The sequence below is a fragment of the Zingiber officinale genome, chromosome 8A (genome assembly GCF_018446385.1).
Source record: "Zingiber officinale cultivar Zhangliang chromosome 8A, Zo_v1.1, whole genome shotgun sequence".
NCBI classification, from domain to species: domain Eukaryota; kingdom Viridiplantae; phylum Streptophyta; class Magnoliopsida; order Zingiberales; family Zingiberaceae; genus Zingiber; species Zingiber officinale.
This window is the reverse complement of record NC_056000.1, coordinates 53,332,868-53,348,930: the sequence shown is the minus strand read 5'-3', so window position 1 is coordinate 53,348,930 and position 16,063 is coordinate 53,332,868. Positions and strand designations below refer to the sequence as shown.

The window sequence follows — 16,063 nt, the reverse complement described above, 5'->3', positions numbered from 1 at the left end:
AAAGATTGACCGGACACTTAGTGACGAAGTTCCAAAGATCATGGTTAACCGGATGTTGGATGTGGGAACCTTAGACTTGAGTTTGAGCAAGTTTAGGTTGGTCAATCGATCAGGTAATCAATTGAACCAAAGTTTAATCGATCACCGTGTTTTTTGACACGAGGTTAATCGATCAAGTGATCGATTGAGAGGAAATCGCGTGAGCGCGGAAGGCTTCCCAATGGATCAGTTGATCAATTGGGGAAGATTTTCTCGTAATTTTACGAGACAGCCTGAATCGATTGGTCAATCGATTCCAGGTCTCCTGTGAAAGCACAGAGGCGCTCTGAATCGATCAGTTGATTAATCGAAGCCTCCCCAATCAATTCATCAATTGATTGGGATATGACTGTTGCGCAGGTTGCGAGCTTTGGACAACTGGGATTGCATAGATCTGATGTGGCAATCGATTGGGAGCAGGCTTAATCGATTGGGAACCATAAAAGCGCAGAGATAAAGTCGTCGGCGAGTTCAAACACCGTATCTCTTCTCTGCAACGCTTACACAATTCTTCTCCACTACTATTCACCGGACTTCGAGCAACACAAGTGTTGTTGTACTTTCCAACTGGTCCAAGGCATCTACAAGCTAAAGAGATCAAGTAGGAAGGTTTTCGTTTGTATTTTTGTGTATTTACTTCTTGTTTTGAGTTGTATGCTTATGTAAGTTTGTACGAGGTTTCTCCACCTTCGGATTATTCCGAGAACTGTTTTTGATAATAGAGTGTGCTCGTATGTGGATCCTTCAATTAGACATCTCATCTTAAGGTCGATACCAAGTAAATTCTTTGTGTTAACATTAGGGAGCTTTGCTTCAAGTTTATCCGTGCAACAATATCTACGAAGCGAGCGAGACAAGCTATTCAACCCCCTCCCCCTCTAACTCCGGAGTGTCCCAACAAGAAGGGTTAAGGTTGCCTATCTTTTTGACACCCTTAGGCACAACTGAGTTTCACTTGTGATGAAGCCACTGTGAACAATCACAAATGACTAAAATACTCTTACAAAAGGTTAAACAATTTCAAATCATAAGAGTACATTAGTTAATTGAATATAAAAATATCAAAACATTTTTAACATAGCAAAGGCAAAAAAATTGTTTTTAAAGATGAAGTAAATGAGTCAAATTTTTATTTGACATCTAAATTGTATATAGAGTAAAGTGACAATTTATAAAGATTTAGATATTTTAGATTAATATAAAGAACAAACCACAATATATCCACTTAGATAAGAACACTAACTCATTAACTCCTAACCCTCTGTTTGGATGGAGTGAGGGAAGGTTCATTAACGGAAGGGGAAGGGGGGGAAAGGAAGGGGAAGTGAGAGGAAGTAAAGTATTTAACTTCTCCTTATTTGGGAGGGAGGGAAGGTTCATTAACGTATTACTTTGTTTGGGAGGAAAAGAAGGGGATTGAAGGTTAAATAGATAAAGTTACAAAAATACCTTTACTTTTTAAATTACACATTTTTCATAATATTAATATTTATTTAATAAATATAAATTAGATATTTTTAATGATAAAATTAATTTTTATATTATCATTTAAATTAGTTTTTTTTAATAAAAAATTAATTTTTTTATACTATTGATAATAAAACAATGAATTACCGATAATCAAGTAATTAAATGAGAAAAATGAAAATAATGATTTTAGAAACCTTAAATAAAAAAATTTGAAAGATAACGCTGATAATGAAAATTCCTATTCTTTAAAAACTTATTAAATTTTTATGGCAAAATTAAAAAATAGTAGATATCCTCTTAAATTTTAATGGCAAAAATGATTTCTCCCTTCAATTCAGTTAGAAGGCGTGTCGGATCCCCTCCTCTTATGATTTGGCAACAAGTGAGTTGTGAAGAAGGCGAGGAAATTGGACTCCGACGACATATCAAAATTAGAAATTGAAAATTTTCTTAAACTATTAAGAACAAGGATAAAATTGGAATAAAAAATCTTTTATTTTCTCTTCCCCTTTCTTACACCCCAATTCGGGGTGTAAGAAAATCTCTCTTTCCATGGGTAACGAAGGTTAAAGCTTACCCTTCCTTACCTTTCCTTCCCTTCCTTCACTCATTCCCAAACAAGGTTCAAAGTTTCTCTTCTCCTTATTTTCCCTTCCCTCACCTTCTCCCAAACAGACTGTAAGGCCCAACCACTAGCCTAAAATGTTTAAGACCAAGTTAATTAGCTAGCTCATTTAAACTTATAAAGCTACTCTATTAGCCCATAACTCACCATGTAGAACTAAATTGATGTGATACAATATCCCTAACATAAGGTATAGCATCCTGTCAAACAAACTTTAACTAATAACGTAGAATCATCCTAATCATCATGCGAATACATTGGTGGTTTTTGCATCATGCAGGTAACCCTTTGACAGTCTTACCATGCCTTGAATCAAGTTCGCTCTGACACTAATTATCATGATCCACTTAAATGAGAAAATTGATTCATTAAGTTATCAAATCCTATTAATAGCCCAAAATTCTTAAGCAAAATTAATAAAAGCTACCTCATCTAAGCTTATAAAGCTTCTCTGTTAATCCACACATCAGATGAGATTAAACTAGGGTGTTACAATATTGTCACAACCCGCTTACATAAGAGAATTGACCCAATAACTTATCAAATTCAACTACTACCCAAGATGTTTAGATTTTTAAGTCAAGTTAATGCTAGTTAATTCACCTAATCTTATAAAGCACCCCTACAACTCATCATATAAACTAAATTAGAGTGTCATAATATTGTCAAGCCTCGCTTAGATAAGAGAATTTATCTGACCCAACTACTACCCCAAAATGCTTAAACTGAGTTAATAGTAGCTAATTTATGTAAGCTTATAATGCTCCTCTATTAGTCCATAACTCACCATGTCAAACTAAATTGGGATGCTATAACATTGGTATCCCCATCTCCATCCCAATTTTAATTCATAGCCTGCCCAAAATCATTCCCAACCATTATCATGTGAAGTCCAATGGTGCTCCACCATCACGCAAGCAACCCTTTCCGATTTCTTGGCATGCCTTGAATTAGGTTCACTCTGATACAAATGGTTAGGACCAAACAACCATCCATGCAGATACCAACTATGTCAACTCGTAGGGGCCTGATTGTTATTGCCCAGTTAGATAAGAAAGTTGTTTCATTAACTTATCAACTCAACTACTAGCCCATAATGCTTAAGACAACTTAATAGTAAGTAACTCATCCAAGCTTATAAAGCACCTCTATTAGTTCATAAAGATTAAATTAGGGTACTACATAATTAATTAGAGCAATAAAAAAATATCTGAGTTTGACCTCATTGGGTGTTGCAAGAACTAATTCTCTCATCGATGCAAGACACACATTCTAGTATAAGTCTCCTAGTAACAAGATATTAGGGGAGACACTCTTACTAATTACTATGGTATGTTTGAAGTTCATAGTTATGAAAAAAAAAAATTGAGTTGTTTATGAAATTTCTATTCAACTTACTATAGAGTTAATTATATTCTTATTTATAGAAGTAAATAAGCCGGAGAAGATAACATTAAAAGAGTGGAGCCAATGAAAAAACCATGTCCACACAATTCTAACCATCTCAACCATGTCAATCTGTGCCGATAGTTAACATGGCTCAGCACCAAGAAAGTATGGATTGGAGCTAATATCAAAACCAACACTAATATCGACACCTAAAACTTAATCTGGATAGATAAGTCCAAAGCATCATACGATCAAGCTTCTCAATTGTTGCAACAATATTGCCTTTTCATCATACTCATCGAATGTTTGCTCATTTTCATGTGACTATATTACAGGACTTTTATATTCTAACAAATCAAACTAAATATACATAATATCTATGGTCCAACATAAGAGGGAGTTAATTATTTAAACTAATAGTTGTGTGTCATTAAGCTTAGTTCCTACTTTAATCATAGAATAATTATGTATGAATCCTATCAGTGTATATATATATAACAGGATCTATTTGTCCTCTTTAATAACAATACACCATTATAGTTCATCCCTCCAAATTGCTTTAATATTTTATCCCCATACTCCATTATGATAGTTGTTGCCACATAAAAAGAAACTTCTTACTTGTCATCGAAAAGGAAGATATTTTTGCAACATGTTTTTCTCCATTATTGGTTCGAGAAACAACATGTTTCCTTGCCCTAATAAAGATCAAATGACCCTCCTTGAGAGTGGACAATTTTTTACTGTCATCCAGACCTCTATTTTGTATCCATTGAATCTAATAAGGACATCACAGTCATCCTCACTCAAGATTTCTGAGGTCCACAGAGAATATCCTAGCAGCTAGATACAGGATGCTTGGACAAAGGCACTGTCCCAAGCTGAGTAAATCTATGCATCATCTCAACTGCCTCTGTTCCCAAGGCTTAGTTGCATAAATATGATACCAACTCATAATTCAATTTCACTGAACTATTGACAACATTGTACTGAGTAAAGGCGACTTATCCACATAACTTAATGTGGCAAGTACAAGTTATCAATGGAGGCATAGATGTTGCCAAACATACTGTTGTCCTCAACAATTTAAAATTCTATTTACATCATTTGACCTTTGACACTGTTGGAACCTAACTTATGATATTGCATGAATACACCCTACGTGCTCTGATAAAGAAACATTGTAAAGGTTACCCATCTCAATATATATTAGCTGACAAGGAAGGTCCATCAAAATGCTTGATCAAGTTCGAACTTTAAACTTAGATTTAAATCTATTGAATAGAACTGATCAAACATATAACATGCCTGAACACAATTTACTAGTAATAGAGTAATGCAGATTCAACCTGTTGTCATTTTCCAAGTTACAATGCAGGAATAGTGTGGAACCCTAGGTTCTGTCAATAAAGACCTGATAAACTAAATCATAGATTTTTAATCAGATTATCTATAACTAAGGGCCCTAGTCCAAGTGATGTAATACGGAACCAAGATGCATATTAGCATGCATGGAGGTTTCATTGAGGTACTACAATAGTCATTGCTACTAACTAAGAAAGATTACTCTTCCATCATCTATATTAAATTCCTATTGTTTATTGGCCAAAACATGTTCAGAGAAACCATCAGAACCCAGTAAATCATTACATATGTAAAACAATTAGATGATGGGAATTATTCACTGATATGGTGTCATTGTGTAGATTAGTATTTCACAGCTGTAATTGATAACATATTTGAAATGTAATAGCTGTGGTTGACAAAAATATGTTGAAGATACCTCAACTATCTGTCAAGATGGATCATTAGACATTGCAAAAAATTCTAATTACCGACTTAAGCGGATAAGAGAGCACACATAGCCCCAAGGATGATCTGCAGATACTTCGAATGACAAAATATCTGTGACAGGGCCAACAAAATTAAAAAATTTGGATTACCAGCTATAGCCAGATCAGACAGCTCACCTTGACCTATGGATGATCTATACATTTTTATGTAATGGCGAAATGTACAAGGAACATGTAATGATAGAAATAAATATTAAGCAATAAATTTTGAGGGATGGATGCATGATAAAACCAAATTGTTTTAATAATCTTGATGAGGTGGCCCTATATTTCTGTATAAGTTCTCCCTTCATTTTGTCTGAATTTCTTAACCTCTCTAATTCTGCATGGGGAGGACCCCATTAAATAATTATAGAAGCTTGGATTGAAGTGTAACTGGGCCAATCAAATGTATATTTTAAGAGCTGTGATACTCATCTAGAATTTTCATCTAGAAAATTCATCTAGATAGACACATAAATGATGGGACCTACCATTTCACTTTTTGTAGGCCCATCATTTATGTGTCTATCTAGATGAATTTTCTAGATGAAAATTCTAGATGAATATCATTTCTCATATTTTAATCATTGAAGACATGTTGACTTTGTCATCATCCACCTGAATCATGATATATTCGCACTGGAGACAAAATGATTAGACATCTGAAGAAGTTCAGCAAAAGACAGTAGAGCAAATGAAGAAGTTTAGAAGATAAGTGGATCTATATGGCGAACAAGACATGGATCAGGAAAGCAAAAAAATTTAGGATCTAATCAATCGCGAGGAACGTAGAAGGTGATGGCAACCAGAGGCAACAATCCTCAAGATTAGAGAGGAAGCTGTCAGGGTGGACAGGGGCGCCAACAATCTGGCCAAAGTGGCTTCAAAGCTAATGAGGCTATTGGTGGCCTCCTATTGTTGAAATTGTAGGCTTTAAAAGTGAAAAGAAGAGGAAATAGCTGAGCACAGAATAGAATTGCCTTCATGGTAGCTGACAGATTCTATCAGTGAGGAAGCAGCAACTGCGAGATTCCAAGCAACTACAGTAGGATCAATTAGAAGACATAAATAGTGTAGGAGAGGCATAGAGCAGGCATGGGAGAAGCTGAGTAGCACCTGGGGCAATTGCCAGAGGAGTAGACGAGTGGCATGGGGAGCAAGCATAGTATGAGTGCACTGAGAGAGGCTATATTTATAGACAAAGGATCAAAGTCCGTAGAATCATCAACAAAGTAGCAGATTTAGCAAAATAAGTCAACCCCTAGAATAGTACCAAATGAGAACGAGAGAATTGGAATCCACCACCTTAGAGGGAAATGCTGATATCATTATATAAATTTCATCTTGTATAAAAATAGTATTTACACAACTATAAATGAATACAATATTCGGAATGTAATAGTTGTGATTGGCATCAAGATCAAGAATAGGCTGGCAATTGTTGTCTCTAAGTCTTAACAATATAAAGCCCAGTTCACCAGTATCTCCCTTTGAAACACCAGTCTCATAGTTCTCATTATATGATACACACTAAATTAGGCATGCTAAAAAAAAAAAGTGTAACGACTAATGAAAGCATACATTGGAACAAGTCGAGGAGAAAAAAAAACTCCATGAATGATACAAAAATGTTGGGTGGCAAAAAAAAAATGTTTTTGAAAGATCAAATAACTGTTTTTTTTGCTGGAATTTAACATATCAAAACAGGCCTTGTAAAGTGTTGTATACTTGTACCTTGGATTACTATTTCCCTTTACAAACTTTTGTCCATATTTGCGCCACCTATATCCATCATTCAAATGTCTTGCATCAATCTCTGTCTGTACGACGTATTCACGAATTGTTTTTTGAATTGGTGTGGATGAACAGTTAGAATTTTCACTAAGCCTGCAGAACAAGCAAAAGAAAAATCAAAACCAAGTAACCAACACAAGAGAACTACACAAATATTGATGAAATGCTTGCCTTCGCTTTGGATCTGATTCATCATAAATATCTTCTTCACTCTTAGTCCCAGCATCAAATTCACAATCACTAGAGCAGTACAGCTGTTGTTTAGAAGTTTCAGTGCTAAGATTCTGTTCAGTCATAGAAGGAGGATCTGGTTTGCCAGGTTCAGTGTTTGGTTTTTCAAAATTTTGACTTTCAAAAGGGATTTCACCAGATTGAAGTCCTCTATCTCTTATGTACCTATGCTTTTGAGGTGGGTCATGGTTGTGTTTACCTCTATATATTACTTCAATAATAGCACCATCCGGGCAATGTACAACCTTCTTCTTAACTGAGCAATTGGAATCTGTGCATCGATAATAGCTTCTTGCATTCTCACTACTCTTCACTTGCTTCTGCCCATATTTTCTCCAGTTATAAGCATCTCCATAACAATTCTTCACAACACAGAAGATCCATTTTAGTGCAAATCAGAGAAGAAAATGAGTTGAGGCTTAACAAATTTTTACCTTGGGTGTTGGTGGGGGCACTTGTTGTAATGGCATGGGGTTGACAAAAGTAGATAGCATAGTTGTAGATGAGTTCAATGCAGATGGCCATGGTACTTGTAGTTCCATCTGTTTTTGCACTGTGACAGTAGCCAAAACATTTGGATGGGCCATTGCAAGCTGCCGCTGTAGTTGAACAATGGACACAAAAGAAAAGACATATCGGTATCAATATAGAGATTAAAGTACACAATGACATCTCTAGTATTATTTCCCAAAATAATCTGAAATCACAGTATTATTTCTGACCTATTAATAATTCAATAAAATTTGAAATTAAAAGAAGACCAACACAAGGAATATCCTAAATGAAGCTTGCGGAAAGTTTTCGCATGATAAACAAAATTTGACATTATTCATATCTTACTGATCCGCAAATAACATGGTCTGAGGGTACTAGTGGTAAAAAAGGGGCAACCTGGTGCATAAAGCTCTTGAATGCAAGGTCTTAGAGAAGGGTTGAACCACATTGGATTGTACACAGTTTTACCTTGCATTGCAAGAAATTATTTATGCGACTCGAATCCATGACCACAAGGTCACACGATAACAACTTTACTTACACTGTTACGCCAAAGCTCCTCTTCTCTAAGAGTACTAGTGAAAGCTCCTAGAAATCCTTTTATGAATTGTAATGAGATGAGTACTTTGATCAAATAGTCAACAAAATGTTATATTTCCAAATATATTAAAGTTAAGGCTTTGCAAACTATCTACTTTTATACAATACTAAAAGGGTTCAAACTTAAGATGTGGAGCATATTAGATTATTGTGGGCCAACCATGTGAATATGGAAATTATAGGATACATTTGTAACATGTAACATCTCACCTTTATTAATAACATATATATATAATGTATCAGAGTCATAGCCCAACTAGGCCAATCATCCGCGTCGGCTCTTCTCTCTTCACTTGAGGTGAATCCAGCACGCCTCACCTCCAAACTATTATGCTAGATGTGACTTCTTCTAATTGTCACTCACCCATCCATTTCTTCTCCAAACATGATGTGGTCTCTTCAGACATGGTACACTCTCACAAACTTCATGTCATCTCGCCCTTCTGCCTTCGACGAAACCATATGTGTCTTCTCCAGACACGGCACAACCTCTCTATATGTTACACCATGGATATCTCATTCCTCCTCCACCATAGTAGTGAAGTAAGTACCTTTGGTCAATTAGAAGCAGACAAAATATGTCCCACTTATAAAAGCTTTTTGGAGAGTTTTAAGTTGTGCATGGAATGCATGAAGACATCCTAAAAGCTCCACTGATCTTGTGTCATCTATGCTAAAAGCTTCCAAAGGCATAGATAAGCCCCCAGGGCGTAGCGCAGACGATGGGTGCATGGCATCTCTGGCGTAATGGTCAGGAGTCGATTCTTACCCTACCATGCGTCTGACGCCTGTGTACCTGCATATACCTCCCTCCATATCCATTGGGTCAACACTACAAGGGTCGTTAATGTAGCGGATCTACATTTTTTTTTCCAAAGGCATAGATAAGGTGGAAGGCTCAACTCAAGCACCTTAGTATTCTCTTTTATTTTAGCTTTGCCTTTCATTCTAGTTGCAAAGAATGAATTAATTATACAACATCCAAGCTAACATGGGATTGAAAGAGGTTTACCCCATTACCTCTTGTTAATGGGTTCATTATGTGGTGACTCATAAGATGAATCATAGGTTATGGATTAGGAACGGGGTTTCTAAGCCACATTAAACAAACTTTATTAGCTTTGATTGTTAATTCTTTTATATATTTCCATTACATACTCTTAACACGAACAACACATAAGCACTCACGTATTCAATTACTTCATTGTGTTTGTGTAAAAAAGAAAATCAAATTAGGTGAATCGGCTATACATCTGTCCACCTCTAGTTGGGTTAAAGCCAAACCATCAACAATCCTACAAAAAGAACTATGGTCATGAATCTATTTTGTTGTGTTGGTTGCACTCTTAAATGTCAAACTCTTCCTCAACCTCCTTGATGCCTTTTGTGGAGGATATTCTAGCTATTTTAGGACCTATGACCATCACAACTGAGAAATTCAAAAGAAAGAATTGTCTTCTACTTTGTCACCATTCACATATAGTTTATGGATCAAGATCAACTAGAACACCTAACTATTTGAGTTCTGGAGATCACTCAGTTTAATAGTCCGTCGTGGGGTCTAATCGTCCACATGTGAGGGCATGGATGCACAATTTCTTGCTTTTCTATTACACAATCAATTTATTGTAGTCTTATAAGCATCTTCTATTGCTATCTCTTTTGCTACAAGACCAAAAAAAGGTTATCTACATGAGTGGCATCTATAGACCGATGGTGTAATTGGCAACCTATTTTTTTTACACTAGAGTGGCACATAAATGACCACTCATGGAGATTGCTTCCAAACTATCACGATTAAATTTAAAGATATCCTTTCAATCTCTCTTGATATCCAAGAGATATAGGATCACATTCACAAGCTAGTCATCATGTTTCTTCATGCTATCTAACCTAAGTTTGAATAAGTGATCTAAATGCTCGGCGGATCCTCCTTTATTCAATGTGTACATGTGGATGTTGCATGCCTCAGACTCTGCTTCGCGCTCCTCTAATTCTGTGGTAGATTATTTTGCCTCCGCAGCTAATTCATCACCTAAAGGATCACAAAGTGGTCATGGAGGCCAACAAGTTGATCGGAGAGGACAAAACATCTCAAAATACACTTATTGTGGAAGGTTCAAGCACATCAAAGATACATGTTAATTACTTCATGGATTTCACTACTCATACAGCTTATTCTGATACTTCTCATCCATCTCCACTATTATAGTTCCTATAGAGGAGTACTCTTGGCTTCTTTAGCTCCAAGCAACTGCTAATGCTTCTTATATCATTCACCCATAGAGGTACCTCTACTACATGCCTCTCACATACCTCCAGGTCACAATCACGCTTCTAGACCCTAAACTCAATAATTTTTAACACATTTTTGGTAATGCATCTTTTTTCTCTATTCTCATATTTCCCACGTGTCCTACTAGTAGTTGCTGCAATCATACCCCAAATGGTTGAACCCAACTATATGATTTTATTGTGTTTGGCAAAGGTTCAAATTAAGTTCATATTGTGTTACTCAATGCTATGCGTCAAGGGTGCAAAAACAGGTTATTTGGCACTTACATTATAGGTGTAATGAAGTGAGTCAAATTGTTTCAACCTCCTAGTGCTCCTAATTGTTTCAATATTTTTTATTTTCTTTTGTTTCTTGAGCTTAAGGTCTTTACCTTCAAGCTCCATAATTTGCAAATCTTTTTATCATATTTCATCTCCTATGTTTTGTAAAAATTTTGTAAAAAGGTTTCTCTTGCTCAAGAAGGTCAACGAGAAGCGAAAAGTAGTAGTACTACAAGAGCTTACTCAACTTACAAGTCTATATGTCATGGTGTCATGGAGTAGGAACAGGAGGTTCTGAAGCACGTAAATCTCCGAGTTATTTCTTTACTGTTTTAATGCATCATTATTTTTGTTGTGCTTATAACTGAAAATTATTTTTATTGTGCTATCCCCCCCCCCCTTTTTCCTCCTCCTCTAGCATCACATTCGGCCTCTTACTAATGTCATGATAGCCTGTGGGTCACACTCGCTGGTTAAGGGCATTAGAGATGTTCCACTTAGCCCTTGCTTCATTTGTCTTTTGTCTTCTATGTTCCTATATACCCATTAAAATTATTGTTAATTAGTCAACTTATTAGATCCTCAAATGTTTCTATTATATTTTACTACCCAAACTTCAAGAGTGGGCAAGGTGAGTGCATCAAAGATATCTCATATGGACTTTAATAGTTCAAGGTGTCTTTATTGTTGTTGGCTCTTTTGGCTACACTTTATTATCTCTAGCTAGACAGTCATCTTGGTCATCCTTCCCTTCAACATGTGATGAAGATGGTACCTTGTCTTTCTAATTTTTAATCTCCTGAGTGTGAATCTTATCAGGGCAATACATGTTAGGTCCCCTTAGGAGCATCAATAAATGTGCCCCTGGACCTTTTATGTTGGTTCATTAAGATGTTTAAAGCTCGAGTACTGAAACCCAACTTTATATTTTAAATCCTTTCTAGCTTTCTGATAATTATTCAAGAAAGATATAGTATTTTTCATGAAATACCATATTGAACTATTTAATTTCTTTTCATCTTTTTATGTTGAAACCAAAAATGAATTTGACATCTCTGTCAAGATTCGATGCAATGCCAGTACTAAAAGAGTATTTCGCTCATTCCTCCTAGCCTTTCTTATTACACCCTAGCATTTTCCATTCATCTTCATGTCCTTGTACATCTCAACCAAATAGTGTGGCTGAACGAAAAAACCACTTCAACCTTGCCCTTGAATATGTATGTGCCCCTTTCATTATAGAGTAATGTTATTCTCACTACATGCTATCTGATTAATTACATGTCATCCATTATTTGAGATTGAGTTCCTTTATTATTCTCCTTTCAATATTTCTGTTACACCTAGGTCTTTAAGTGCACTTGCTTTGCTCATCTCAAGTGGCTTGATTGTGATAAGTTATCACCACAAAGCACCTTTCTTGGCTATTCATGCCTCCAAAAATGCCTCTAGAAAGACTATCATTAGTACTATGCTGAATCTCATCATTCGGTTATCTCTACCAATTGGGCAGCCTCCTCTACAAATAAACAATTTAATTTAATTTGGTTATTGTGTTCTCTTAGGAGGTAATCTCATTTCTTAAGAAAGAAATAAAGTAACCCGTGGTGGTAAAGTCCAATGCAAAAGCAAATATAAAGTCATAGTATTAGCAACATGTGAACTTATTTAGGTTAAGCATTTGATGACGAAAATAGGATAAACCATAGCACAGCCTATGAAGTTAATGTGACAAACAAAGTACAATGCATATCGCCTCAAATCTAAGACATTATATTGAGATTGATTGTCTTTATTAGAAAAAAAAAATATTAAACCAGGTAACACCAAACCTGGGGCGACCGGCCAAGCCCCATGGAAGTTTCCCATCCGCCGCAAAAGTAAATCGGGAAGCACTGGCGACGGGCGGCCAGAAGCCCAACATCTCATAATTGTGCGCCCCATTTGGAGGAAAAATCCCTGCAAATGCGTCGTAGATGGGGATTGAACTGCGGTGCCTGGGTAACAACTTGGCGCCATTCCGTGCACCATAGCCCCGAGGGCTTGATTGTCTTTATTAGAGAGAAAGAGTAATCTAGTTAGATTATTATTTCTTTTGTTAGTTATAACAATCAATTGGTAAATCTGCTGAACAAATTGCTAATGGGGCTTAAAGTTAAATATATTTGTAATAAGTTTAGGGCCTCTAATACATTTAAACTAGTTTGAGGGGAGAATTAAAAAAGGTTCAAAATCTCAAGTCGTGTCGAAGTTTCGACCATCGATTAGAATGATATTTTTTTGGATAAAGGTAAAACCTGATGAAATAAACATTCAACTAGAATGATATTTTTTAGTATCATATCGATATTTTGATGTATGGTATCAATGGAGAATTGAATGAGGAAGGTAATACGAGATGAAAAGGAATAATAAGAAAAGAACACAACTATATACCTAATTGTCATAAGGAATGCTATTGGTTATATGCAATTTTATATTTTTGACATTGTATTGCATGGACAAAAGCTAAAAGTATAGCAAACATTATTTTAATTCATCTTAACACATGTTATAGTATGTCAACGAGTGTCAAACATTAGTATGACATGATACTTATCAACATAATTGAGACAACAACACTTGATAAATTAGTTGTGCCAAGATGTATGGAATTTCGGTAATTTATCGGAACGATACATTTTGATTAGCCAGATGGGTACAATGTAAGATTTAAAATTATGTTATTATGAGCCACTCATGTAAATATGTAGACTTTATGAGGTGTAATTGTAATATCTCACCTTTATTAATAAAATATATAAAGATAGTGAGGGGCTACTAGGTAGTACTAATTGGGAATGTTTTCCCTTCACATAGATTAAGCAATCAATCATCCTTTACTAGGATTCTAATTTAAATTTTGTGGTGTTCCAAACTACAGATTGATCAGTTCCCCCCAGATGAATGAATAAAACAAATTAAATCCCACAATGATTAAGGTTAAAAATCAGGCATTCTACATTAACAAAGGTCAGATCTTTGACCTAATTAATAGCTAAAAAAACAATAAGCGCCAATATCACAGCTCAACTAACAGAAGTATCACTCAGAGAGATGCGATCAATGAAACAAGGAAATCCTCATCAACAATCAGGTAACAAGGTAACTATAAGCCCTAGCGAGTTGAGCAATACAAACTGTACAAAAAGAAGGAAGAAAGATCAGGATCACCAACCACGAACCCCTGGGACTCATGAGACTCGGCCAAAGAGACCGGGGCCAAGATGCAAGGAACGGAGACCACAGGGACTGTCACGATAGGCGCTGAGCGGGGATTTTCTTCCGATGACGCCGCGGCCCCCGCCAGGTCCCGCGAGCACAACCGACCGTCAGTACTCGCAGAGGAAGGATCGAGTAGCGGCGGCCCACCCTTCTCCACTCCCCAGTGTCCTCGATCCACGGTCGGAATCTCCTCCTCCACCACGGAGGAGGAGGTGGAGGGAGGAGGCTCCGACGCCGCTTCTCCGCAGGCATTCTCCTCCACTTCTGAGCTCGGCTTCTCCAGCTCCATCGAAGCTTCTTCGAGATCTAAGCTTGAATTTCAGTGGCCGAAGCCACGGCGAGCAGGCGAGGAGGGAAGTGGGGAGGTGGAGAAGGGGGAGATGCGTTTCGATCGAGAGCAAAGGAGAAAGAAAGAGATTCGCTTTTTGACTTGTGAATTCCTTTTAACGGCGTGATGCTGCCGCTATCGACGGCCCCGAAAGGGAAGTCACGGCGGATCGAAATTTTTAAAAAAAAAACCACTAGTGACTTACAAGTATGTATTCATTCTAGATTTATAGTAACTTTTGATGGATTTAAGTTATAGATTTTTATTAATTTTTAATAAAATTTTACAGACTTATAAATAAGATTTCATAGATTCTTGTGAACTTTTTGTAAGTATTTGTAATATTTTTCATATAGTTTTGTGAATTTTATAACTTGTATAATTGTGTTATTTTTTTTTATTGATTTCTTTGAACGAGTAATTGAACATGGATAACATCTTCAGCTTTTTTTTTTTACTTATTTGTAAAAATGAATTCTACTTAGCTTCACTTTAATTTAAGAAAAATGATGAATAAACCATTATTCAATTTATTAAAATTAAATTTCAATTGTTCAAGTCGATTCAATAAATATATATATATATATATCAAAATTAAATAAACAATAATCAAAATATTGAGAAAATTTAATATTTTTCATTAGTCTTTGTATGGAAGAAAAACCTAATTGTTATTGATAACATGATCAACATCACTCCATATTTGATTAGCTATACTCTCCATGAGTTAACATTCGCTCGTTGTTGTTCTTGAGAAAATAATTGATCAAAGTTGTCATCTTTATAAACTTGTTATGATGAAGATGATGAGATTTCATTATCTAGTTCAATTGAAAATTCATCAGAATGACACTCCTTGCGAAGAAAATTGAGTAATTCGGCACAAGCCAATACAAGCGCTACTTGTGTTGTATATGAAAATGGCAGAGCTATTTTGAATATTTTGAACTGTGATTTAAATATACCAAATATCCTTTCAATGGCGTTCCTCAAAGAAATATGACGAAGATTGAACAACTCTTTTGCATTTTCAGGATGACGACCTTGACCAGTGAATTCTTGAAAATGATAACGTACACCTCCAAAAGGATCCAAGAATTGACATCGATTTGGATACCCGTCATCCACTAAAAAATATTTACATATCAAACCATATTTGTAGTATCAAGTAACCAATGAGTAACATATACATTCTTTAAAATTACAAAAATATAAATAGTTAAGAAACATATAGAACAAAAAATACCTCCGGGTACTTTAAGTCCATTATTTCTTGATAAAGCATCTGTCAACACAAGTGAATCATGAGCAAACCCCTCCCACGCACTGAGTATATATATAAATTCTAAATCAAAGTTACAAACTACTAAAGTATTTTGAGAAATTTCTCCATGACAGTTACGATAACTGTTACTAGCTTACCCAGACACCATAGCT

General features: G+C 35.8%; 1 protein-coding gene across 3 annotated transcripts in view; it reads right to left on the bottom strand.

Annotated features, from left to right (window-relative positions):
* LOC122009078 (probable WRKY transcription factor 33) overlaps window positions 1–14,727 on the bottom strand; it is a 40,337-nt gene extending 25,610 nt beyond the window's left edge. The window contains exons 1-5 of one of the 3 annotated variants that reach the window (XM_042565080.1): window positions 14,252–14,727; window positions 7,818–7,982; window positions 7,324–7,745; window positions 7,093–7,245; window positions 5,359–5,428 (exon numbers count right to left, since the gene is read on the bottom strand). In XM_042565080.1, the coding sequence (XP_042421014.1) occupies window positions 5,359–5,428; window positions 7,093–7,245; window positions 7,324–7,745; window positions 7,818–7,982; window positions 14,252–14,587 (1,146 nt within the window). In that variant the 5' untranslated portion in view covers window positions 14,588–14,727. Of the gene's footprint in view, window positions 1–5,358; window positions 5,429–7,092; window positions 7,246–7,323; window positions 7,746–7,817; window positions 7,983–12,866; window positions 13,086–14,251 lie in introns of all 3 variants that reach the window. The other 2 variants (XM_042565079.1, XM_042565078.1) reach the window with 2 other exon arrangements.
* Between the last annotated feature and the right edge of the window lie 1,336 nt (window positions 14,728–16,063).